The sequence below is a fragment of the Erigeron canadensis genome, chromosome 8 (assembly GCF_010389155.1).
Source record: "Erigeron canadensis isolate Cc75 chromosome 8, C_canadensis_v1, whole genome shotgun sequence".
In the NCBI taxonomy this organism is placed as follows: Eukaryota; Viridiplantae; Streptophyta; class Magnoliopsida; order Asterales; family Asteraceae; genus Erigeron; species Erigeron canadensis.
Genome location: NC_057768.1, coordinates 3,484,431 through 3,509,195, shown reverse-complemented (window position 1 = coordinate 3,509,195; position 24,765 = coordinate 3,484,431). Strand labels below are relative to the sequence as shown.

Sequence of the window (24,765 nt, the reverse complement as noted above, 5' to 3'; positions counted from 1 at the left end):
ATGGCTCAGAAGACTTGGACATCCGTCAGTCAGTTATTTACATACTTTGTTTCCTGATTTATTTCCATTAAATAAACCAAGTACTTGTGAGACATGCATTTTAGCCAAAAGTTATAGACAACCTTTTAAACCTAGGAATACGAGGGTCAAAAACCCTTTCTCTTTGGTTCATTCTGATGTGCGGGGTCCTGCCCCTGTAATCGAGGGTCAAAACTTCCGGTATTACATTATATTTGTTGATGATTGCACTCGCATGACTTGGATTTATTTTCTAAAAAGTAAGGATTAAGTTTACGATAGATTCACCAATTTTTATGCCATGATTCAAAATCAATTCCAAAAATCTACTCAAATTTTTTGATCTGATAATGGTGGAGAATATGTGAATTCACAAATGAAAACCTTTTTTTCAATCCAAAGGCATAGTACACCAAACTACCTGTCCTCATACCCCTGAACAAAATGGTGTTGCAGAACGGAAAAACCGATTCCTTATAGAAATAACAAGAGCACTCATAATTGAGTCTCATATACCTAGATCTTTTTGGCCAGAAGCTGTAGCCACTGCCACATATCTAATCAATCGTCTTCCAACCAAAATCTTGAAAATGAAAACACCATTAGATACCCTTTCTGAACACACCATGATTCCACAACCTCTTTCTCTCCAACCCAAAATCTTTGGATGCACTGTTTTTGTTCACATTCCCAAGTCATACAGAGATAAACTTGATCCTTGTGCTGAAAAATGTGTATTTGTGGGGTATGGGGTAAATAAAAAAGGATATAGATGTTATAATCCACAGACACGTCGCATGTTCACCACAATGAACTGTGACTTTCTGGAAACAAAGTACTACTACTCATCCCAATGTAGTGGTCAGGGGGAAGAACAAAGTGACCCACTACGTTGGTTAAGTTATGGCACTACAATGAGTACTGAGCTCCAAAATCATCACAGTACCCCATCTCCTGAACCAAATATCAGTGCCACCCCTGAAAGTCCTGGTCCTACTATGATATCTGAGGTAAGTAGCTCTCCCCAATCAAGCTCTTCTCAATCTAGTTCTCATCAGTCAAATGACTTGGATAATGAAAATCCTGAAAATTTGGATAATGAAAATCCTGAAAATTTGGATATCCAAGATTCTCCTTCTAACAGTGTGTAGGAACATGAAGAAGAGGTGCCGAAGTATGTTCTCCCAGCAAGAGCAAACCGGGGAGTTCCAGCAAAACGATATTCTCCAGAAAAAACCACCAGGGGAATCAAGTACCCAATGGCAAACATAGCAGAGGGAAATCAATCTGATAGCGCAAAAGCATTCATCGCAAGCCTCTATGCAGAAGAAATTCCCTCAAACATCGAACAAGCCTTAAAATCGGAAAAATGGAAGGATGCTATGGCTGAAGAGATGAAATCATTAGAAAAGAATGATACATGGGATCGATGTGCTCTACCAAAAGGGAAATCAACAGTAGGATGTCGGTGGATCTTCATAGTGAAATACAAACCAGATGGAGCAATTGAACGATATAAAGCTTGGTTAGTTGCAAAAGGATACACTCAAACATATGGGATCGATTATTCAGAAACCTTCTCTCCAGTTGCAAAAATGGACACGATAAGAGTACTCCTTTCGATTGCAGCGAATCAGGGATGGCCTCTTCATCAGTTTGATGTTAAAAATGCTTTTTTGCATGGAGAACTAAAAGAAGAAGTATACATGGATGCCCCACCTGGTTTCTCAGATCATTTTAAGCCTGGAGAAGTATGTCTATTGAAAAAATCACTTTATGGGCTTAAACAGTCTCCCAGAGCTTGGTTTGGTAGATTCACTCTTGCAATGAAGAAGAATGGATATAAACAGAGTAATTCAGATCATACATTGTTCCTCAAAACCAGAGGAACTCATGTGACATGTTTGATCATCTATGTCGATGATATGATTATTACGGGAAATGATGAAGAAGAAATGAACAGGTTAAAAGAAGAGTTGTTCACAGAATTTGAAATGAAAGACCTTGAAAACCTCAAATATTTCCTTGGAATTGAAGTGCTTAGATCGAAAAAAGGGATATTTATATGTCAGAAAAAGTACATATTAGATCTCCTATCAGAAGTAGGGATGATTTATTGCAAACCCGCTGATACACCAATGATCATGAACCAGAAGTTGTTTATCGAGGAAGAAGCTGAACTGGCAGATAGAAATAGGTATCAACGATTGGTAGGAAAACTAATATATCTGTCACACACTCGTCCAGACATCGCATATGCCGTCGGAGTAGTGAGTCAGTTTATGCACCTACCACAAGTTGCCCACATGAATGCAGTCTTAAGAATCATCAGGTATCTCAAAGGAACCACTGGCCACGGAGTTCTGTTTAGATCAAATGGACACCTGAATATTCAGATATATACAGATGCTGACTGGGCTGGAGATAAAGGAAATAGATGATCAACATCAGGTTATTTTTCATTAGTAGGGGGTAATCTTGTCACCTGGCAAAGTAAGAAGCAAAAGGTTGTATCACTGTCAAGTGCTGAAGCTGAATTCAGAGGCATAGCAAAAGGAATAGCAGAAGCATTGTGGATAAAAAAGCTTATCACAGAGATAGGATTTCCTCCAAAGAAAAGTACTCAAATCATGTGTGATAATGAGGCGGCTATCCAGATCTCAGAAAATCCGGTGCAGCATGACAGGACGAAGCATGTAGAGGTTGATAGACATTTTATCAAGGAAAAGCTGGAATCAGGAGTTATTGAGCTACCGTTTGTTAGATCCTTAGATCAACTGGCAGACGTTCTAACAAAAGCAGTATGAACAAAGGTGTTTCACAACTGTCTCAGCAAGTATAAGATCTGATCGTTATCATCATGTCATTGCTGACTAAGCAGTCTACCAAACAACAAAGGACCAACAAATAGACAGCAAAACGTATTTAAAGACTTTCCATATTTAGCTTAATATTTTGTGTATAAATTGATTCTCTATTGTAATGCAAAATGACACAGAATCATAATTCATCTTTTATCACTTTAAATCTTTCTCTATAATTGTTTACAATATAAAGTTACCAATGTTTAATGTTTAACGTTTTAACAACTTGTCACTTATTTCTTTTTTGTTTGACCTAAGTAGGACCAAAGTGTTATTAGGATTTAGTAATGAAGCGGTTTCAAATATTAAGGGAGATTAAGGTGTGGCAGTGTTGAATGATTTCATTCATTTCCTATGGCTCAATGAGGCACCTGTTCAGTAGAGTTCTGCACTCTGCAAGTGCATATCTATGTCCAGGATATATAATACAGATGATCTCCATAGTCCATAACCAATGCAGCGTTGGCAATAACTGAGCTTTTAGAGTTGAGTTTTTGACAGATATCAAGTTTGCTCTTTAATGCCACTTTGCATAAAAACGAGTTGAGCTATGCATTGAAGTTTGAAGCTAATCCAAGTCACTGAATCGAGGTCAAATATAGTTGACCAGAGTTTCCGCTTAGAAACATCTCTATTTTCAACCGCAATAGGCCAGTAGTAGGTAGGGGTGTTATCGAGTCGAGCCAGCTAGCTTAGCATGGCTCGAGCTCGACTCGAACCATATTTGCTCTGCTCGAGCTCGACTCGATAGCTCGACGAGCTTTCGGTGTGTAGGCTCGAGCTCGACTCGTTGTACCTACAATATGGCTCAAGCTCGGCTCGAAAAGCTTGAAAAAGACCCGAGTTTGACTTATGTCTATAAACATGACTCAAGCTCGGCTCGAAAATATATATCACTTGTAACAAAACTTATACAAATAGCCCTTGTAGAATTAGAAATTTACTATTTAATAATTATATATATAAATATTTACATAATATATGGAAAGCTTGAAAAGCTCGATAAGTATTCGAGCCGAGCTGTGTACGCTCGAGCTCGACTCGATAATTATTTCGAGCCTTAATTTAGGGCTCGAGCTCGAACTCGAACTCGATAATAGTTCGACTTGATCGAGTCGAGCTAGAGTTTGAGCTCGAGTTGTTCGATAAAAGCTCGGCTCGTTGGCAGCCCTGGTAGTAGGTAACATGTCAAATTAAGTGGATTGTTAAAACGTTAAAATTATCAAGGCGTAAATATAAAAAATTATAGTACTATAGGGGTCGTAATTCTTAGTTTGTGGAGATGGGCATGAACAAGTTTATACTTCGGGTATTACCCGAGGATAGTAATGCAACAAGTATATAATTGATTTCATGGTTAGCATTTTGGGCATCTATCTACCAATATCATTAAAAAAAAAATGGATTGATACACCTAACCTTTATAATTTTAAACCCTATAAAAAAAATCTTATAAAACCTTATCTTCGTTTGCCTAGTATTTATGTGACTTATTAAACACCATTACTTTCATGGTGAGACCACATGAGGTTATTGTTTTCCCTTTTGTTTTAATTTTCTAAACATTAACCGATTACTTTACTATCTTTAATTTACATAAATCGAATTGAATCGGTGATTAATGTTATTTCATATTCTTTAATATATTGCTTCTAACTTTACTTTATTGTAGAGCATGCTGCGGCGAGCCGGCAATGACGGTGGTGTGATGACGACGACGGATGGTGATGGTGGTGGCATCATTAATTGGTGTAGGTAGTATTATTTGATTTAAAGGGGTTTAGTAAAGATATTTTATAATATAATAGACTAATGGTGTAATTTAATATTAAGAGTTTATGGTGATTTAATTTATCAAGTGTATTTTGGTCCATTCGCATGTTTTATTTTTGTAAACTTTCAACATGGACTTACAGTAGTATAGATGTATATATATTTTTTCATTTTCATGTTTTTTATATTCGAATCCAATCTGGTAAAATTTGTTTCCTTAACACTGCATTCTTGAGTTTTTTTAAGCAAGAAAGGAAAAGAGATGATAAGAAAACTAGCTTAAAGAATTTTTGTTTCAAAGTTTTCCAGCCAAATATGGCCGGATTTGGAACGAAAGATTGACATCCAGTATAAAAGTACCAATCTATCCCTTGTTTTGTTGCTGAAATCCAGAGGTTGAATTCCTTTGCAGTCACATCGACCATCAATCCTCCTGTAACTCGATCTATATATATTGTAGGTGAAGTAGGAAAAGACAAACAATGAAAGGTGGATTTTAATTTATGGTACTCAATTTGATAGGATGGTAAAGAAAGCCTGTGAGGCGCAGGCGGTGATACTGTAATATTAGGTTTTACTTTTTAGGCATGAAAGTGAAGTAGGAGATGGATTGTTTAAGATTTCTACAAAGCAAGATTTTTTTTTTTCTTTTTTTGAGTTGCATCATAATGCTATACCTATACATCTTCTGCGACATCTTTAATTTATTGATGATGTAGCTTTTCAATTATTAATATCAATTATCTTTTTTTTTTCTAGAAAATTTATCAATATATTTTGGATACATATGGTTCTATATGAGTGCATAACTATGAATTGGTAGGGATATAATTATAAATTTAGTATCTTTTATTCTTTCTTTTCTTATCTATCCATTTTAACTCAAGAATGTCTTTTATAAATAGAGTATTTTTTCTTTTCTTCTTTTATCGATTTTTATCATTTTTTTCTTATATTATAAAGTCGAGAATAGAGCATAAAGGAAAAAAGAAATTATTGTTTCCTTCAAGAGAAAAAAAAAACAAAACAAAGTCAAACGTTGTAAAAAAAAGGAGAAAGAAGCTTAGTAGGTCCCATATCTCATCACATCCGTCATATTAGAAGCTTCGTACCAGAATCAGATCACAAACAGTTTCAAGTTTCTCCTTTTCACTCCACCCTCGGTCTCTCACATACATTTTAGTACTAAAAACTTTATAAAAAAAAAAAAAAAAATCTTTAAAAATTAATGAACGATCAACAAACCTTAGTCTTTGGTCTTCACTTATGGATCATCTTAGGGATCACAGTCGGGGCCATTTTTGTTCTCATTCTGTTTCTCATTTCCATTTGGTTCACATCATACAAAAATATTAATAATAACAATAGATCTTCAAAACCATCACTAAACCCGCAACCAAACACACCCATAAATTCATTACCATCTTCTTCACCACAACAACAAGAAGAAAACACATTAATGTCGACCCAACAACGTTTATCAACTGGCATTGAAAAACAGGCATTGTTGTTCAAGCAGAAACGAGAAAAGATGAACCGGGTTTTGATGCCGGTTTTTGGGGAAGGTGGTGATAATGATGATCAGAGTGTGATAAATGTGGGACCTGAAGTGTCTCATTTGGGATGGGGGCATTGGTATACGTTAAGAGAACTTGAAGTGGCAACGGATGGGTTTTCGGCTGATAATGTTATTGGTCAAGGTGGTTATGGGATTGTTTATTATGGTGTTCTTGTTGATAACTCCACTTCTCATCATGTTGCTGTTAAAAACTTGCTTAATAATAGGTTAGTTGATGGTCGATGCTTTCTAGTCTTTATACATGTGTTTGTGTATATATATACATTTATTTGTATGTAATGACACAATCCTCCTGTATTGGAATAAGAATAGAAGTTAATTTGAAGCTAATTTAAGTACTCTGGAGACAGAGGTCAAAGGTTCGATCCTCATGCTTGGTAGGGTGGAGGTCCTTTTCTATCTTTGGTAGAACCTTAAAAACCTTCTCTACCTTGTGTAAGGTAAGGTTGTCTAAATCTCAAGCTATCCCATACACCGTCGAAGACGGTATTGAGATCCAAAACCCAGGGAAGACGACATTGGGTCTTACTTATTTTTACATTCTACCATGGCTTTAAGTTGGGATTTGAAAAGTGTCGGGTTTATTTGGGTGTTACATTGTATGTTTATCTGTTCTTGATTCGGAACATGATTAAATAAGAAGTGTAAAATTTTCTATCAGTGTAGCTTAGAAATCTCTAAAAAAAGGGTAAGGAGGACTAATTTGGTAACACTGAGGAAATTAACCCGCGTGTCAATTAGTGTTATGATTGCTCTAGAAAGACACAGGTGTTAGTCAGTGTTACAAATGTGGTTCATCAAGGCTCTTTTTTGGCGTTATCTACTTATCTATTACTTTCAGAGCGATTCTTATTTCTTACACCATGCAGATTGGAGACCCATCTTGTTTAATAGAAATTTTTAATTTTTTCTTCTTTTATTGATGTGAAGAGATCAAGCTGAGAAGGAATTTCAAGTTGAAGTTGAAGCAATTGGTAGAGTTAGGCATAAGAATTTAGTGAGATTGTTAGGGTATTGTGCAGAAGGTGCACACAGGTAACTCTTTTTCGTCAAAAAATCGTGTTCATTCTGATAGAGTATAACTGCAGTTTTAATGTTCATTTTGATAATGGAATTGGAAATGTTTGTTAACTACAGGATTCTTGTTTATGAGTATATGAATAATGGAAACTTAGAGCAATGGGTTCATGGTGATGTAGGTCCTTGTAGTCCTCTTACTTGGGAGATTCGTATGAAGATTATCGTTGGAATAGCTAAAGCGTAATCCTTTTACACTCTATATCTGTTTTTTTGTATATTCACTAGTGTGCTTTTATTAAGTATGACTTTTATTGATAAATTGTAGGTTAACTTATCTTCATGAAGGGCTTGAACCAAAGGTAGTTCATCGTGATATAAAATCAAGTAATATTTTACTTGATAAGTTCTGGAACCCGAAGGTTTCAGATTTTGGACTAGCTAAGCTTCTTGGTGCAGATATGAGCTACATAACGACCCGTGTGATGGGCACGTTGGGGTCTGTTCTTGTTTTGTTTAGTTCACTCACTGTTTATACAATTGACGTTTGTAGATAATTGATTGATTCTTATTTTTGTAGCTATGTTGCTCCAGAATATGCTAGCACAGGAATGGTAAATGAGAAAAGTGATGTTTATAGTTTTGGAATTTTATTGATGGAGTTGATCTCGGGGAGATATCCAGTTGATCACAAACGACCACAAGAAGAGGTTCACTCCTTGTTACTAAATGAATTAGTTAATTCAAATTGTTCTCGGTTTTTCAGGTCTATTCACAAAGAATAAAACATTTTGACTTGTAAGAACGACTGATTTTGGACTAATGCAGAATAAACTACTCTGCTTTGTGTTACCAGTCAAGAGAAAACTTACATATCTTGAAACGTAGTTTCTTTTGTCGTTTTTCGACAAGAAATATGACCTTTTTGCAACAGTGTCCATCTGTTGTAAGACTAGAGACATTATATTGCTATTGAATACTAAGTTTGAGTTTCTTTTTCAGGTACATTTGGTTGAATGGGTCAAGAGAATGTTAAGAGAGAGGTGTCCAGAAAAAGTTTTGGATCCTAAACTGATTGATGTACCTTCTTCACATATTCTTAAACGGATTTTGGTAGTTGCTTTACGCTGTGCTGATCTAAATTCCGAGAAGCGGCCTAGGATAGGGCATGTGATTCACATGCTTGAGTCCCAAGACCAGTCTCGTAACAGTGTAAGCACTTCTATTATTAGGTAGAGAACATCAATCTATGCACAAAATTCTGAAAATAGTGTTTTAAAATGAGATGTAGAAATAAAGTGACTTAAGGAATCCTGAGCATTAGAAATACACTTTGGATGCTTGCCAATTGACCCCCATGACCCGTTCCTTTTTCTAGCTAATTCTTTTATTTGAACCATTTAAGATAAATCATAACCATAAGCAACCCATTCATAAGCAATTGGGTCAAACCGACCACCTATAGTATTATTATCAATGGTAATGAACTTAGCGTTATGTTTCAGGAAAGAAAACCCATGACGGACTCTAGGGTTGCACCTCATGGTAGCCCAAACGATGGGTTAAACACGAAGCAGGCGACTCATTTAGGTGTGTAACCAAGTCAAATGAAGAGACAAACAAGAAAGGTATGTATGCAGAGGTGGCTCCTGAAGGGGTTGGGTTTAAGGAATGTGCAGACCCGTGAACTATATAGTATAAATTTTGCCGAGTAAAAATAAAATTTTGCTGTAATGGTAATGCATATCTATTAAAAATTTTCTATTGTGATGCATACTAGTGTCAGAAAATCTAATCTGCCATTATGCCAAGGTGCACCTTTCATGAAGGTGATCACGCCTAAAAAAACGGTTTTGCTCTAAAATATGGAGGCTATCTTGTGTACCACACTACCACATGAAGTTGCTCTTTTTGTAGGATTTAGATATACCTACAATTCATTTATAGATATTTTTTGAGTTGTGCTCAGATGAGATTTCACATGTAGGCCATATGACAACCATTTCTTCATTCTTCTGTTTTAGCTCTTCTTTGGTGGTGCTAAAGTTTGTTGTACAATAGCTATGTGAGTCATAGATTCAGGTTGATCCGGGTCAGTGTGGTAAATGGGCTGCAAGTTGCTTGATCTGCACCTTGCACATGGTGTGTGGGTGTCTTGGTTGTTTGTATCTTTGTTTATACAATAAAAGGTGATTTTCGCCCATTCGACCCATGCACGGTTGATGATGATGATGAGTAGAACTGACGAAGATGCTGAACTTTTCTATTAGCATTAGGTTTTTGTGAAGGTGTATCGAAGATTCTGTCATTCCTCACTCTCACCTTAGAAAATTTGAATGGTACCAGCCGCTTTTCATTTGTTAACCCGTGGAACTTATTCATTAAATCAATATGTATCAGACATTCTTAAAGAAGCCTTTTCAACTCATTACTAGTTTAAGAATTGGCCAAATGAACAAAAGAAAAAAACTACCCCAACTACACCTATCAATCATTTTTCTTTTCTGAAACTCTGAAAGATTGAAGTTGTTTTCCCTGGCAATCCTAGCTAGAAATGGTCCGCTAAATGGTCATGATTCGAAAACCATCTCAACATATAACAAATTGTACACAACCTTTTTTCGAAATTAGGGCACTTTAGGCATGTCAAGTACACCCAAGTCCACACCCAATTACTAGAAAACAATTGAACCCAATGACTTAAGTATGGCCCTCCATCCTCCATTCATTTTGCCATTTCTTTTGTCTATACACTAAAGTAAATTAGGCATATACTTTGGCTACATTACATACCTCTCTCTGATGAAATGAATCAAAAGACAAATGAATTAGTGTGTAATCTGCAAAAAAGTGACAAATAGATGAATTTATATCCTACCTGTATGCATTTTTTTGTGGTTTTTTTTTTCAAGTTGAAGAAACTTATTAATAAAATGATTCACAATAAATCATGATCATATTGTTCAATAAACATAATACATATTCAATTCACCACCAAATATGAAAATAACCAATTCCACAACTAATTGAAATAGCATGTACTAAGAATAGACTTAGGCAAACCTCAAGCTTGAGCCTAAGTCGTCTTTAATATTAATAAAAGACAGTTGATCTGATATAATTATTAGTAACATAGTAACAGAATGCTGCTGCCTAGACGACAAATATCAACGACGACAACGAGTGATAGTGGAGCAACCTCTAGTATAAGGATGAACAGGGCCTCTAGCTCTCCAACAATTTTGAGTATAATACGATCTTCCTGAACGTGGTGGACACGGAATCCTGTTAGCAGACAACGCTCCATACGAAATGTAGTATCTCATACTTCTCCATAACAAAGATCTACGTCCTGAGACCGATAAGTTATCAAAATCTATTTCTTCATCTTCTATGTCGACATCATAAACCGACATTCCCATGCCTGTCTCGTCAGAGTGTGGACGCAGCGAAAACTGGTTCGTTGCGTCCACGGAGGCATGGGAAGCCAATGGACATGAAAGGAGTAAGATAGATAGCAGAAAAAGAGTGTGAAGAAGGGGAAATGCCATTGTTGTTATGGCGAGGAATAATTGTGAATGGTTGGATATGTATGAATTGAAGAAAGAAAAAGAGTCACATGATAATGTGTGTGTGTTTTGTGGGGTTCATTTGGGTGGTACTACATACAGCTGGTTGTAAGTAACTAATAATGTAGGATGGTCGGTAAGGTGTTTCTGTTCATGAGAATTTTAATTCGTGGTAATATGATTAATCATAAGGGGGCGTGTGATTAATTAGTGGCTAATTACCAGTTTATCAGCCGCAGTACTATATTTACAAGACGGAGAACTAGTATAGGATCACTAACAGCCTAACAGGCCACTGGTCCATACGGTCATCATAACCGGCTCTATAGTAGTCAAGAGATAAGTAGCCGCTTTGGGCCCCACTTTTCTTGTGCCTCTACATTTTATAGAATGGCTTAATATTATTTGGGTTAGTTCTATTACAAGGGAAAATTATGGAGCTAACGACATATCACAAGGAAAGTAAGCCACCATAAGGTAGCAGACCAACGGTGTCATTGCTTTTCATAGTAGTCATGTATTTTTTTAACTTTTAACTTTTTCTTTCTTTATATGGTAACGAACTAGGTCTTTAAAATAAATCTCGTTTAAGGTATTAAAGAATCTTGAGCCGGCATTGCCGATCATCTCCACACCCCTAAAAGCAAGGTTGGGGCTCGTGGCTCGGACTCGAATCGGCAAGGGGGGAATCAGGAGTTTTTGGAGGAATCGGACTCGATTCGGGGAGAACTCGGATTGGAATTTTATATAGAAACATAAGTTTTTTGAAATTATATTTAATAAAACTTTAAAAATATATTCCAAACTTCAAATTTAAACATAATTGTTTAAAAACATTAACATAATAATTCAAACTTGAAAATTAAACGTTAGAGTAGTTGATAATATCACGTTTCATCATCATTTTGTCCATATCAAAGTTGGAGGACCCGTGACTCAGACTTGACTCGGCAAGGTGGGGAGTCAGGAGTTTATTTTGAAAACTCGGCTGACTCGGGTGAGTTTTACAACCTTGCCTAAAAGAGAACCAATAACACTTCCTAATTCAACAAGGAAAACTACCATGTTATTCATTTCAATTTCCAAATTAAGAACACAATATGGCAATAATGAGGTTTTTTTAAAAACAGAATGCATAGAACCCCAAATGTATAATGTTAGATTATCATGATACCCAAAATGATTACATGATTTCTTGTAAATATTCAGCCATATAAAACACGAACCCAAAAATACACTCAAATTTTCAAGCAACACCGGGACGCTTCTTTTGTGTAATAAAGGTTGTTTAATGCAAAAAATTTATTTCGAAAAATGCATTGGTTGTTAGGGGGAAAAAAAATCCGAACGACAATTATAGCAGATGTTATGGTTTGAAAGTACTAATTATTTCTCACTTATGGTCGAAAAGTTAAATTAACCAACTCTGCGATGCTAGTCTGCTACAAATCTAATGCACCCAATATGACCACAGTTTGGTGTTATAAATACCGCCCAAAGTAGCAATATCGAGCATAAAGCTGCACTGATTACGACTATTCACTATTGGAGCCTCTAGGGCCCAAAGTATGGTTCGAGAAAGCCTTTGCACCAAAGGGCCCGAAATGTTAAAAAAAAGAAAAAAAGGTACTTTCTCTATGTGTAACTTTTTAGATTTTAGGTCCCAAATTGTGATGGTTAAAATCAATGTTTTTAGAATCGTTCATGTAGGCGGCTCAATCTCCACATACCTATAGATTATGTCTTCAACTTCTTATATAACGAGAGAAAGTACTCACGCATTGTGGCGGTGAGATGGTGAAGGTGATAGGTCATGGGAGGTAATAAGTCATAGAGTGTGATAGCCAAATGTCTTAGTCGTACGGGCTCCACCCTCGGATTTAAAAATTCGTCAAAAGTATATCGAATGACATCTCTAATGAAAGAACATGAAATTTTAAGAACGACCCATATAGTTTTTATAATTTATCGATATACGATTTTTTAGATAAACTATTTTGAATGAATTAGATATAAAATAGTTTATGGATAAGAGAGAAAAAATGAGTGGTTAAGATTTGAGAAGAGGGGGTAAAATGAATGGTTGAGATTTAAGGATATTATAGGTATATTAGGTAGAGATATTTGAATTAGTGAATAAAGAAGAAGAATAATTTAGGTTATTCAAAGTTGTAATTTGAGATTTAGAATAAGGTGCTCTTCTATTATATAGAAATAAAAATAAAGATAAAGATTAAATAATGTATAATGTATTTTATATATAACTTTGAGCTTTAGGAGCTTTTTACTCTCATAGTACAACACTTTTTTACAAAACTTCTTACATACTTGCATTTTTTTATGAACTTTTTTCTCTTTTCAAAAATACTATTAAGGATGCTCTTATATAACTGTACAGTTATATATAAACCTGTATTATAAATTGTGATTTCAATGTACATTACAACAACTTAAACTATTTCCAGGGATTTTGTTTTTATAGTTGACATCATTATAGGTTTTGGTTTTTACGTGGGACATAAGTTTTACTTTTTCCGTCTCATTTTAAATGTCATAGTTTGACTAAGTTTTTTCTTTTAACTTTGAGCATAAATATCTTTATTTGTATTATATGTTAGTTGCTAAAAATCGTTCCATTTTAAATGTCATAGTTTGACTAAGTTTTTTCTTTCAACTTTGACCATAAATATCTTAATTTGTATTGTATGTTAGTTGTTAAAAGTTATATCAGTGAAAACTACATTTTAAACTTAATCAATTCATATATGTTATTTTATATAACACAAACAAAAATATTTACTGTCAAAGTTAAAAGAAAAAGACTCAAAAAGTCAAATTAAGACACTTAAAATATGGGACGGAGGGAGTAATATCTATATAATTCCAAAACAATACTCGTAATACAAAATTTTTCAATAGAAATTAAAGTGCGAGATAAGAATCAAGTTGTACCAACTTCATATGTGAAGTTGGAAGGATAATAATTGGATAAATTTAAAAGTCAAAGATTTGAGTTTTTTGAATCTTGATTTCAATCTACGAAATCGATAAAACTTTAATCCGTATCCGCCAAACACACTCTTATTAAGTTAATGTCGAGGTATAAATATGTAAACCTTTTTACCTTATTTTGGGTGAAAATAAACAACATACTCATAATAAAGGGTCTAAATCAAAACAATTTATATTCCAAGATAATATATGCACTCTTGTATGTTGCAATTAATTACAGAGCGGCGTCCAGAAACCCGAGAGTGGAGTGTTGACCCGACCCGATCCGAACTGAGCGAGATCTGCGAAATTAGGGTTTTTTGTAAATTTAATCTAATTCAAATTGAAGGAAACTTGGTCAGGTTAGCGTGTCATTTAATTAATTCAATTAATTCCCCAATTATTTTCTTAAAAATTAATTTTATATAAAAAAAAAAAAATGGTGATATTGATGATGATGATAGTGTGTGAGAAAGAGGTGTGTGTGTATTATTTGTGTGCAGGAGAGAGATTAATTAATTGGAGAGAAATTGAGAAAGGATTTGAGTGTCTCAATTAATTAATTTATTAATTGGTGGTTTTTGAGGAGATTATTTCTGTTATTATCATGTCTGGCAGAAAGCTTGTGGTAAGTTTTTTTTTTTAAAGATTAAATTTTGTTGCTTTATTCAATAACATATAATAATATGTAATCAAATATATATATGTATATATGTATGTATAGGTATTGGGGATCCCATGGGATGTAGATACACAAGGTTTGAAGGATTACATGAGGAAATTTGGTGAATTGGATGACTGTATTGTCATGAAGGTTTTTTATTTTTATTTTTTTCCTTCTATCTCTATCTATATATTATTTGGATGGATTGTATATTGTAATTATATATAAGTTTGGTTTGAATTTGTAAGAACGTTGCACTGTGTTGGATATCGAGTATGTTCTACTTACTACTTGCCTGCATGTGTGACTGACTTGTGTATGTAAAAATATGTTTACGACTTTACATCGGTTTCTACTGTACTTTATTAGTTTCTACGCCTGTACGGTTGCCAACCACAGTTTGCCGGCTTGCCTGTTGTAAAATTTCTCGTCTGCCCACATTCAGATTTTATTTAATGGTATAGAAGCTATTGTTAGGATCAAATGGTTCGTGTAATTAATCCACAGAATGATGTGGATACTTGTTGTGTATTGATCTATGCTCTTCATTTCTTTGCAAAAGGTTTAAACTTTGAATCGTGTTTGTTCTTATGTTTCTTTTTCCTGAGTCAAAATGCGAGTAAAGCCTCTTTTTTCGTATATGGTGATGTACAATGTGGATGTTATCTTAGATCAGGTGGAACCACCTTCTTAAAGGATTTATTAGAATCTTCGATTGTATGCTATCCTCTGTTTAGATGGGTCATATTACTTTAGATGAGTCACTGTCGGCCGACTTCTCACGAAAATTAAGTTTTTTTATCTAATCAATTGTAAATAGAAGTCAGGGAAATGTTAGTTGCTCACACTGGTTTTTCCTTACTGATAATCTTTGGATGGATAAGTGAATGTATATGTTTGACATGCTTATCTTTTTTGTATTTTCTTGTTCTATAAATGCTTCAAAGTTTGTTTAATTGTTTATCTGCATTTTAAAATGTGTCCAAAGTCCAAACACTCCACTAGTCATGAATAGATGTTTAAGATAAAACAGTTTGGCACATAATTCCAGGAACGTTCAAGCGGCCGATCTCGCGGTTTTGGATACGTGACCTTTACAGAGGTTGAAGATGCCAAGGTTAGTACAGATTTTTATATGGCTTGTACTAAAGTTTCATTCGTTTCATTTAATATATCTTATCATATGTAAAAGATCAACAGATCTTCATAATCGTAAATTCATAATAACAATTCATCTCAATCCTTTTGGTGATGCTTATCTTCTTTTATACGACTGTCTTACAGGCTGCACTGTTGGCAGAGCATTTCCTTGGTAATAGAGCGCTAGAAGTAAAAATAGCAACTCCAAAGGTTTTTTTTTTCTACAGACTTTAATTTCATTTCACTTTTTTGACATGTGTTACAAACTTACAAAATCGTACTTGTAAAGTTTGATGGTATATTTCTAAAGAAAGTTGTTTTTTTTTTCAGGAGGAAATGAGAGCACCATCGAAGAAAGTCACTAGGATTTTTGTTGCTAGAATTCCACTCTCTGTTACAGAAGCTACATTTAGGAGGTAGCGTTATTTAAGAGATTAAAAAAATTTAAAAGCCCACCCTTTGACTCGAACTTGTGACGTCAAATGTCTTGAGCGAACTTAGAACCAACAAAGGCTCGATATCCTTCTTTAATTGATATATCATGAGATGTTGTCTTATTTGAAATTTTGTAACTGTCCAATTTTTTAATGTCATTCTGATCCATACTGATTTATGGTTGTAAAACTTGTTTCTTTGCAGTCATTTTGAAAAGTTTGGTGAGATAACTGATTTATATATGCCCAAGGTACATAATTAGATGCCATATGATTATATTTTATTTTTCAAGTCTTTTTGTCAAACTTTACCTACTCCAGTCACTTCTTTTGTACGAATTTTGGATGTTTCAAGAACTCAGTATGCAAGTTTTGCAGGATCCAACTACCAAGGGGCATCGTGGAATTGGGTTTGTTACTTTTGCAAGTGCCGGTATCTCATCTAAGTCTTGACCTTTTGTTTGTTTGTTTTGTTTTTTCAAGACAAGTTCATGAGTAGATTTTGCTATATTATGTTTGATAGATCTTTATACATTACTTCAATCTTTCCCTACAGATTCCGTGGATGATCTAATGTCTGAGACCCATGAACTGGGGGGTTCAAACGTTGTTGTCGACCGAGCAACCCCTAAGGCAATATTCGTCATTACTTGTATTGAATATGTCATCATTTATTCTTTTTCAATTCAAGCTTGGTATTCTGTTAAAACGATAGCAGCTTTCATTTAATCTGAAGTTAAGTTTATGGAAAGCTTCAGCTCTTTACGGCAGCTTTTAGCTGACTGTTTTCATGTGATAATTACTATCAGGAAGATGATTTCCGACCAATTACCCGCATGCCTCCTACCCAGAGTGGTGGATATGGTGCATATAATGCATATGTTACAACTAGATATGCTGCATTGGGTGCTCCTACATCATACGATTATCCAGGCTCTGCTTACGGAAGTATGTTTACTTTTGGGTGCATACAAGTAATTTTTTTGTTTTTCTGTAACAACTATAATTAATCCCTTTTTTGGTGCAAGCAGGGGGGGAATCAGCTCGGGGAATGGGAAAGAAAATTTTTGTTGGCAGGCTTCCTCAAGAAGCTAGTGTTGAAGACCTGCGCATATATTTTGGAAGGTTTGGACGTATCTTGGATGTGTATGTTCCCAAGGTAACTTAACTTTTTATTTTATGGCTTTCCTGTATCTTGTAATTTTCATACATACGGATGTATGTTATACCCATCAACTGTGTAATGTGTTTAATCATTACTGTGAATATGCACTTGATGTAGGATCCTAAGAGATCTGGTCACAGGGGGTTTGGTTTTGTGACCTTTGCTGAAGATGGAGTTGCAGATCGTGTTTCACGAAGGTCTCATGAGATTTGTGGACAACAGGTAAAACGTTACTTAAGCTGTAATTAATTGGTGTAATAGTTTATTCACTCCTATATTATAACATAAACTACATGCATAAATTGTACCCCAACGAGCATCAATTTACCTTCTGAAATACCTATGCAATTAATCCAGTTTTTATAATTTGTTCTTGATGCGTTACAGGTTGCAATAGATTCAGCTACGCCTGTTGATGATGGTGGTTCGAGTGGAGCCTCTTTTATGGACAATCCTGAACCACCAGCATATGCAGGTTATGGCCCAATGCGAGCTTATGGCAGGATGTATGGAAGCTTGGATTTCGATGATGTGAGTAGGGAAATGTCTTCAGACAATATTATGTTTAAGCTAACTTTTTATGGTATAATGCACCGAAATATGAGTTTCTCCATCTGTCAAAGATCAACCAAGCTTTACATAATATGAAATGTCTTGGAATCTCTTAAACATCATCAATTGCAAGCGATGATGGTATATTATTATTGATATAAATATATACTAATCAAAATTTTATGTTAATGGATCTTTTGCAGTGGGGTTATGGTGGCATGAGTGGAAGTTTAGGACGCATGGGAGGAACTGGAGGCATGGGACGCATGGGAGGACCTGGTGGCATGGGACGCATGGGAGGACCTAGTGGCATGGGACGCATGGCAGGAACTGGTGGCATGGGACGCTTGGCAGGAACTGGTGGCATGGGACGCATGGGTGGAGACCTGGGACGCATGAGCGGGGACTTGGGACATATGGATGGAGACCTGGGGCGCATGACCGGCGACCTGGGTCGTACGGGCGGAGACTATGAACGCATGAGTGGAGACTTGGGACGAACGGGAGGAAGTATGAGCAGCATAGGTGGAAGTTTGAGTGGAGGGAGAGCTTCACGAACAGATTTCAGGTATAGGCCGTATTAGAGGTTTGGATCTCTCCAAAGATCATTTTCAGTGCATGGATGTTGGTTAAAGTTATGTATAATGTCAATTTATGTATGTTGTTGAACATTACGGATGGAATGTATGCTTCTAAACTAGAATTATTGTTTCAGAATTAGTATCTTGGCTAGAAAGTGGCTCAATTAGGTGATGGACTTAGTAAGTTAGTAGTCCTTGTATCTTTACGTTGTTTCAAAGTAAAAACTAAAAACCAATAAGATGAAGAATGCCCACATTATAATGTTTGGTAATACTTTAAATGATTATTGAAATTATGTTTAATTATCATTGATAATGGTCATGACTCATGAGAATACATAGGGTTATTATAGGCCAATAAGGAATATTTCAAACTTGGTGACATTTTCTAAGCTGCACTCTTTAGGTTTGCATTTTTAGCGAGCTGAATGACTTGATTCCTTTTCCTCTTTGCGTAAACAGATTATTGGGGTTATAATTTTCAATACTTCAATGATAATGATAACTTGGTGACATTTTCTAAGCTGCACTCTTTAGGTTTGCATTTTTAGCGAGCTGAATGATATGATTTCTTTTCCTCTTTGCATAAACAGATTATTGGGGTTATAATTTTCAATACTTTAATGATAATGATGTAAACTGCAATACAACAGAAAATGTATGGTATGAATCTTGATGCTCAAATATACGAGTAGTTTAATTGTAGGTGAGATCGATTTGGATTTCCATTTCCAATTTAAAGTTAAGTTATTCAGCCTAACAAGAAAGTCAGGTATAGTTAACCTGCATTTTCTTATATACACCAAAAGTGTATATTTAACATCAAAATGATATGTAAATAAATAAACCTGCTTTAAGATAGATTTTTGCTTAAGAAAGTGATTCTTATTCATCAAGATGTTAATGTACCTAAAACCGCCGTGATAGACAGGGTATGGGCTATCATATTCATCTGCACATGTCATAAAATTGCTTCAACCAAAGGGCTTGTAGAAAACCTACTTAATAATAGTAGTTATTGTGCCATGGTGACGGTGTTGATTTTGTGGGGACTATAACACTAAACAAATTTAGGCTAAAAAGACACTCTTGAGCATAATAGCAGATATCACCAAGTGCTCTCTGTTTACCACTGCTGTGTTATGTACCTTGATCCAATGATTGATATAGGACCTTACATATTTACCCCCCTCACCTTATCTTGCAAAATTGATGATCTAGGTTTAATCATACCTAAACAGAACTCGTTAAAGACTAGATGAAATCAGGCTTAAAACTATATCCACCTCGTATCAACTAATCGTCTCTAGAATTGTATATGCCGTCTGAAGCCAAATCAATTCCAACGGCAGATACTTTCTCCCCAAATTAGTTTCCTTTTCAAAGCTGCATGGACTGCAAACCTGTATTTACCAGCAGCGGAATTATATCAGGGGCATAAACTTCTAAACAAACCAAATAAAAGATGCTTCTAACCTAAGAAGAGAATCAGAGATATTTGGCTTTTGAGATGGTGCTAAATTATATACTTCTCAACTGCACTTCAAAAATATTCTATTGCAGATTCTGTACCCAATTCTCCATTTGTTATAATTGTTACAGAAAGGTGAATGGAACTTTTTCTTCAACAAATCCAAACATTATATTTCAAGTTGAAAGTTAGACTGTTTGGCCTCTTAAGTATAAACTAGAAAGTGCATTTTCCAATTCTTAGAACGAGGGTGTTAATTGTGTGCATTTGAATCGATCTCAAGGCATCAGCATTTAGTCTCCCTCCCCATTCTCCGTGGAATACCTTCCTAAAAGAACTCACTGTTCAGAATTTAAGGTCATTATGTTCAAAATTTAACCTGGTCACTATGAAAGAATGTTTTAGTTTACCGAACACCTAACGAAAGAAGAAAGGAATGATAAAAAGGGGGAACCAAGTATTTAGAATGGAGAACAAGTAATGAGAGAAACCTGATTGATGGATGTTCAATTAGAGGACTAGGAATCATGACAACGGAAGCAGCCAGTTAGAGAATCTGTGACATGTCTGCGTAAGGTTCTAAATTTGCGAGTTCTGGGAGCAACACTTTCTGACATGTTCCTTCTCATTTCTTGGGCTTTCAGTTGTGCAGCTCTATGCTTGTTCAATATTTTATCCATCGATGCTGACTTCTTCTTTTCCAATTTCATCTGTTCAAACAGAGAAAAGTTTAAACTCGACAACCACAATACTTCTGATGCTTCCAGTGTATCTAGTTAGAAAACTTTCAGAAACTTATCATGATGATCACACCTCAAGTTTCCGGATTGATGCCTCTGCTTTCGCATTCTGTAGGTTCTCCCAGGCAGTGATCCTAGCTTCCTCTTTCTGGAGCCTGCAAATTACAAGACAACAAAACTGTCAATCTTTTCATGTGTAACTACGGAGTACACGTGTGTATCAATCTTTGATAAGAATTGCTCTTTTAGACCCGACATGAGTCCCACTATATCTTTTTTACTCTAAGAGAGCCACTGCAGCCACCTTTGTAACTTTGAATCTGCAGATGGCTTATCTAAGGAAAGTGTTCAAATTTCACTAATTTTGAAACTAGAAAGAAAGCGTTTGGCTAAAGATTTATGTACTTAAGTCAAGATTCATATTCTTTTTGATATAAATGGTCAAAATGAGCTACACACCGACTAAAGGAGTTAGAAGGATCATAGTAGATGCATACTTTGACTGTTTCATAGCTCCTTCTGTAGCATTCCATGTCAAAGCTAATTCATTAGCCTCTGGTGATCCGTTATTCCTCATTCTCATCTTGTTTCTTTTTGATTGCTTTGTCATAGTGACTCTTTTGTCCACTTGGACATCCCTCACTTCCAATCTAGCAGAATGGTGGCTGCCAGGTGGAGGTATTATATATGTAGGGGAGGGTTCAGGGCTGCTCTCTGGGCTCATCTGGGTTGCCATATCTCTTCGTGAAACAACACGCGAAACACCATTTTCATCAATCTTCTCATCTGCAGACATTCATATTTCAGTCCCAACCAGCAATCAGATAGGAGAAGTAGATGATCTAAGTTTTTTATTAAACCAACGAATAGTCTATCAATGGATGCAAGTAACTGAAGTTTTCCACCACTACTATATATATATTAATGGGTAAAGGGATGAGGTTTACCTTATTCAGTTACCATGGAAGGCAAGTCTTTTTGACTCAGATACTATATGTGTGTCTTAAAGTATACATGTTCAAATCTCTTTCACAAATTAAACTTTTTGTGCATTACTTTATGTTGTCAATCCATATCAACTTAGGTTCTATGATACTTGGGGCCAATTAGGTAGGAAAAAAAGGAGATGACGACAATGTGACATTTTAAGGACAGGGGTGCATTCATGTACATTTCTATAGAATAGCTTCTGCACAATTGTGTAGCCCTCTCCCTGTTTGCACCGTGTTTTATCCTAAGGTTTTGTTTCCCAAAAATACCCCATACCGTGATACTTAATCGGCGGTAACATACAGTCTAAAGAAAGTAAAAAGATTATACCTTGAGAATCAGTATATGAAGACTCAATCAACAACTCAGACCATAAAGGCACATTACCAGATTGAACCATTCCATACTCACCATGACCAACACCACCTGCAGCATCACAAAAATGCAAACCTTCCGGTACTAAAACCCCCGTCGTAAGTGGTGACCCCGCAAGAAAATTTCTACTGCTCCCACCTTCAAGTGCAGGGACAGCAGGGGAATAATTTGAATAATAAGCAACACCAGGTGTCGTCCCACCCAACGGTCCACTTTTCGCCTTGGGCCGTTTTGGTGGAGCTAAAGTCTTGCAAACCCCAAAATTCGAGACAGGACTCGTTATCCACCTCTCGGCATCGTCCCATTTCGATGGCAGAGTCCTCCCACTGTTAAATGGCATCAATGCTGCAGCACTAATATGCCTTCTACTACTATTACTTAATGGTATTCTTTCTGAACACCATCCTTTTTGAAAAGCTAACACATTGTTGTTATTATCACCATAATCCGGTGTCCCGGGACTCGTATAGGCACCCGAATTACGAAAAGATGATGAAGTTTTGTTAGATGATCCTAACTGTGGTGAATAACAGACCTGCATTTTTGCATATTCTAGTTCCAATAATACTAATCCTTTCCTTTACAACTATATATATCTATATGTATATATAGATTCACTACCTACAAAAACATGAAAACAAATATATGTAAATAAATACAAATGTAACAAACAATAATCATTAATTTATTTCCAATGTGGTCACCTATATTCTTGGACCAGCTTGTAAATACATATAATTACAATAACAATATCACATTCAATACAGCAAAAGATATACTAAAAAACAAATGTTTCTTTATAGCTAAAAAGAACCACACTAAAAACATGTTGTAAATACACACTTTTACTGAAGTTTACTAAAATTAGTAAGAAAATAAACTTAGATTCAAAAAATTTTCATAAAAAAGTTATGATGTTGACTAGTAAGAAAAAATAAAGAAGTTATGATTCTAAGTATTTTTACCTGAACCAAATGATGTTGACTAGTTGACTTTTGTGTGTGTATGACTGTGTGAGTGTAATGTAGACAAGGAAACAGAAGAAGAAGAAGTGAAAGTAGATATGGAGCAGTGAATGATGTAACGTTATTGGTTAATTAAAATCATGAAATGAGATGAGATGAGGGGGTAAATATATTAAAAATAAATATAAATCTATATAATGTAGATAGATAGATAGATATATGTTTTTTGGGATGTTATATGTATAGATTGTATGTATTATGAGAGATAGGAGACAGGATCCATGTGACAATGGCCCTAAAGTACGGAAATATAGTTTCCCTTCCCACCGTCTATTTATTATTATTGTTTTACCATAACTCATTTAATGTTGTTATATATATAGGCTATAGCCTTTGTAGTTCGTATATATTCTTTTCTTGCTAGACTTTGGTTTAAAATTAAGTGGTTAATGGACAGACTTTATACATATTTTTATATTATGTGTTTTGTTGTTTTTAGTAAGCAAGTTGTACTAAAAACTATGTTTTCGTGACCACCAATGTACAATGTCAAATGTGAAATGTTGTAATTTCCGGTCATCTTTTAGTTTCTTACAAGATGAATGAACATGACTAGAACCAATTAATGGCTTCTTTTTATTGTATAGTAGTTTACATGAAAATGGACCCGTTTGCATAATACCGTCACACTCGGATCATGATCCAGCTGATCGGGGTAGGCAACAATGTACGTGAGGACTTTCAACACAAATGCTCTAGAATCAATCGGATACGCATTTAAGATGAACCACCATATTGTTCGTTCAAGGATCACCAGGCATACTTGGGCTACGATAATCATAGCTTTGATACAAATTGTTAAGACCGATATCAACCTCAATGCCAATGGCCCAATGCCGAACAAACTTGGTTCAAATTGTATCTAGATTGTGTCAGTTGTTAGTATTTCGAGACTTCTTGTAATTATATTTATATTTTATTGACCGTTAGTGCTTTGCTACTCTGACCTTGTGCATATATATATAACATAGTTTCTTGTCGTTCAAACAAAAATGATTCGTATTTGAATTATCACAAAGTATTTGACATCTTATTTAGGAACTAGACATCTTATTTAGGAACAACCATCTACTCCCTAACTAGCTTAACAAAGTATTTGACAATTCAATAATTCATATTTGAATCTTGTACTTCAACCATTATGTGTGATATATGATCGTTTGACATCCACTGGTTGCCCTTGTTCTTTATGTAGATTAGCATTATTGTTCAAGTAAACGTATCAACCTAGCTTGAGGTAACCATCAATTTCTTGGAATCGTAAAACAATTTTGCAACAAATTATTTCGATCCTATACGTTGCCTTAGGTTATATGTGAAATTTTTAATTGAGAAAAACAAAGATTTCAATTTCAATATGGGGAACCATAACTGAAGTCAAGAACAATGAATATATAAGTATAAAACCGTGTAGATTTGCATTCGGCCAGGACAAACTTATATTTTAGTCTCATTTGTTTCAAAATTAAAGCGATGGAACAACTATTCTTTATGACACATCACACATGCACGTTTGTAACAAACAAAAATGGACTGTTTGGTTTTAGAATGTATGAAAAAGGCTAGACAAACCCATATTATTGGCACCAATAATGATATAGATAATTCTCTTGAAACTTTTTGTTATACACATGTATTTAATTTTATTGATAGTTTGGATATTAAGGACTGTTTGGTTTTCAAAATGTAAGAAAATATAATAAAATGGAATTTAATTTTTTATTTTTTCTTTGTCATGATAGATTAATGTAGGAAATTCAAAGCTTTATTCTATCAAATTCCTATATGTACATTTTATAAACCGAATGATGAAAATT

At 35.1% G+C, this 24,765-nt stretch overlaps 4 protein-coding genes across 5 annotated transcripts; 2 read left to right on the top strand and 2 right to left on the bottom strand.

Moving 5' to 3' along the window:
- Positions 1-5,883: 5,883 nt before the first annotated feature.
- On the top strand, positions 5,884-9,025 carry LOC122579728 (probable serine/threonine-protein kinase At1g01540). The gene is made up of 7 exons (XM_043751953.1): positions 5,884-6,440; positions 7,165-7,269; positions 7,372-7,494; positions 7,580-7,750; positions 7,832-7,961; positions 8,254-8,463; positions 8,757-9,025. The coding sequence occupies exons 1-7, from the start codon at positions 5,884-5,886 to the stop codon at positions 8,847-8,849; spliced, it is 1,389 nt and encodes a 462-aa protein (XP_043607888.1). The 3' UTR covers positions 8,850-9,025.
- Positions 9,026-10,176: 1,151 nt separating this feature from the next.
- Positions 10,177-10,912, bottom strand: LOC122579536 (protein RALF-like 34). The gene has a single exon (XM_043751721.1). The coding sequence runs from the start codon at positions 10,800-10,802 to the stop codon at positions 10,419-10,421; it is 384 nt and encodes a 127-aa protein (XP_043607656.1). The 5' UTR covers positions 10,803-10,912; the 3' UTR covers positions 10,177-10,418.
- A 3,118-nt stretch (positions 10,913-14,030) lies between these two features.
- Positions 14,031-18,483, top strand: LOC122611292 (heterogeneous nuclear ribonucleoprotein A1). The gene is made up of 14 exons (XM_043784296.1): positions 14,031-14,173; positions 14,315-14,439; positions 14,536-14,625; positions 15,527-15,592; positions 15,760-15,825; positions 15,946-16,031; positions 16,255-16,300; positions 16,428-16,482; positions 16,606-16,682; positions 16,859-16,997; positions 17,081-17,208; positions 17,332-17,436; positions 17,602-17,745; positions 17,970-18,483. Exons 2-14 carry the CDS (start codon positions 14,419-14,421, stop codon positions 18,348-18,350), a joined length of 1,404 nt encoding a protein of 467 aa, XP_043640231.1. The 5' UTR covers positions 14,031-14,173; positions 14,315-14,418; the 3' UTR covers positions 18,351-18,483.
- An 851-nt stretch (positions 18,484-19,334) lies between these two features.
- On the bottom strand, positions 19,335-22,985 carry LOC122579864. 2 transcript variants are annotated; one of them, XM_043752124.1, is made up of 6 exons: positions 22,889-22,985; positions 21,879-22,544; positions 21,056-21,344; positions 20,632-20,713; positions 20,310-20,528; positions 19,335-19,750 (listed from the first exon to the last, which is right to left on the bottom strand). In XM_043752124.1, exons 2-5 carry the CDS (start codon positions 22,462-22,464, stop codon positions 20,337-20,339), a joined length of 1,149 nt encoding a protein of 382 aa, XP_043608059.1. In that variant the 5' UTR covers positions 22,465-22,544; positions 22,889-22,985; the 3' UTR covers positions 19,335-19,750; positions 20,310-20,336. The 2 variants fall into 2 exon arrangements, with proteins under 2 accessions (XP_043608059.1, XP_043608060.1); XM_043752125.1 differs by having other exon boundaries at positions 21,960-22,544; positions 22,889-22,984.
- Between the last annotated feature and the right edge of the window lie 1,780 nt (positions 22,986-24,765).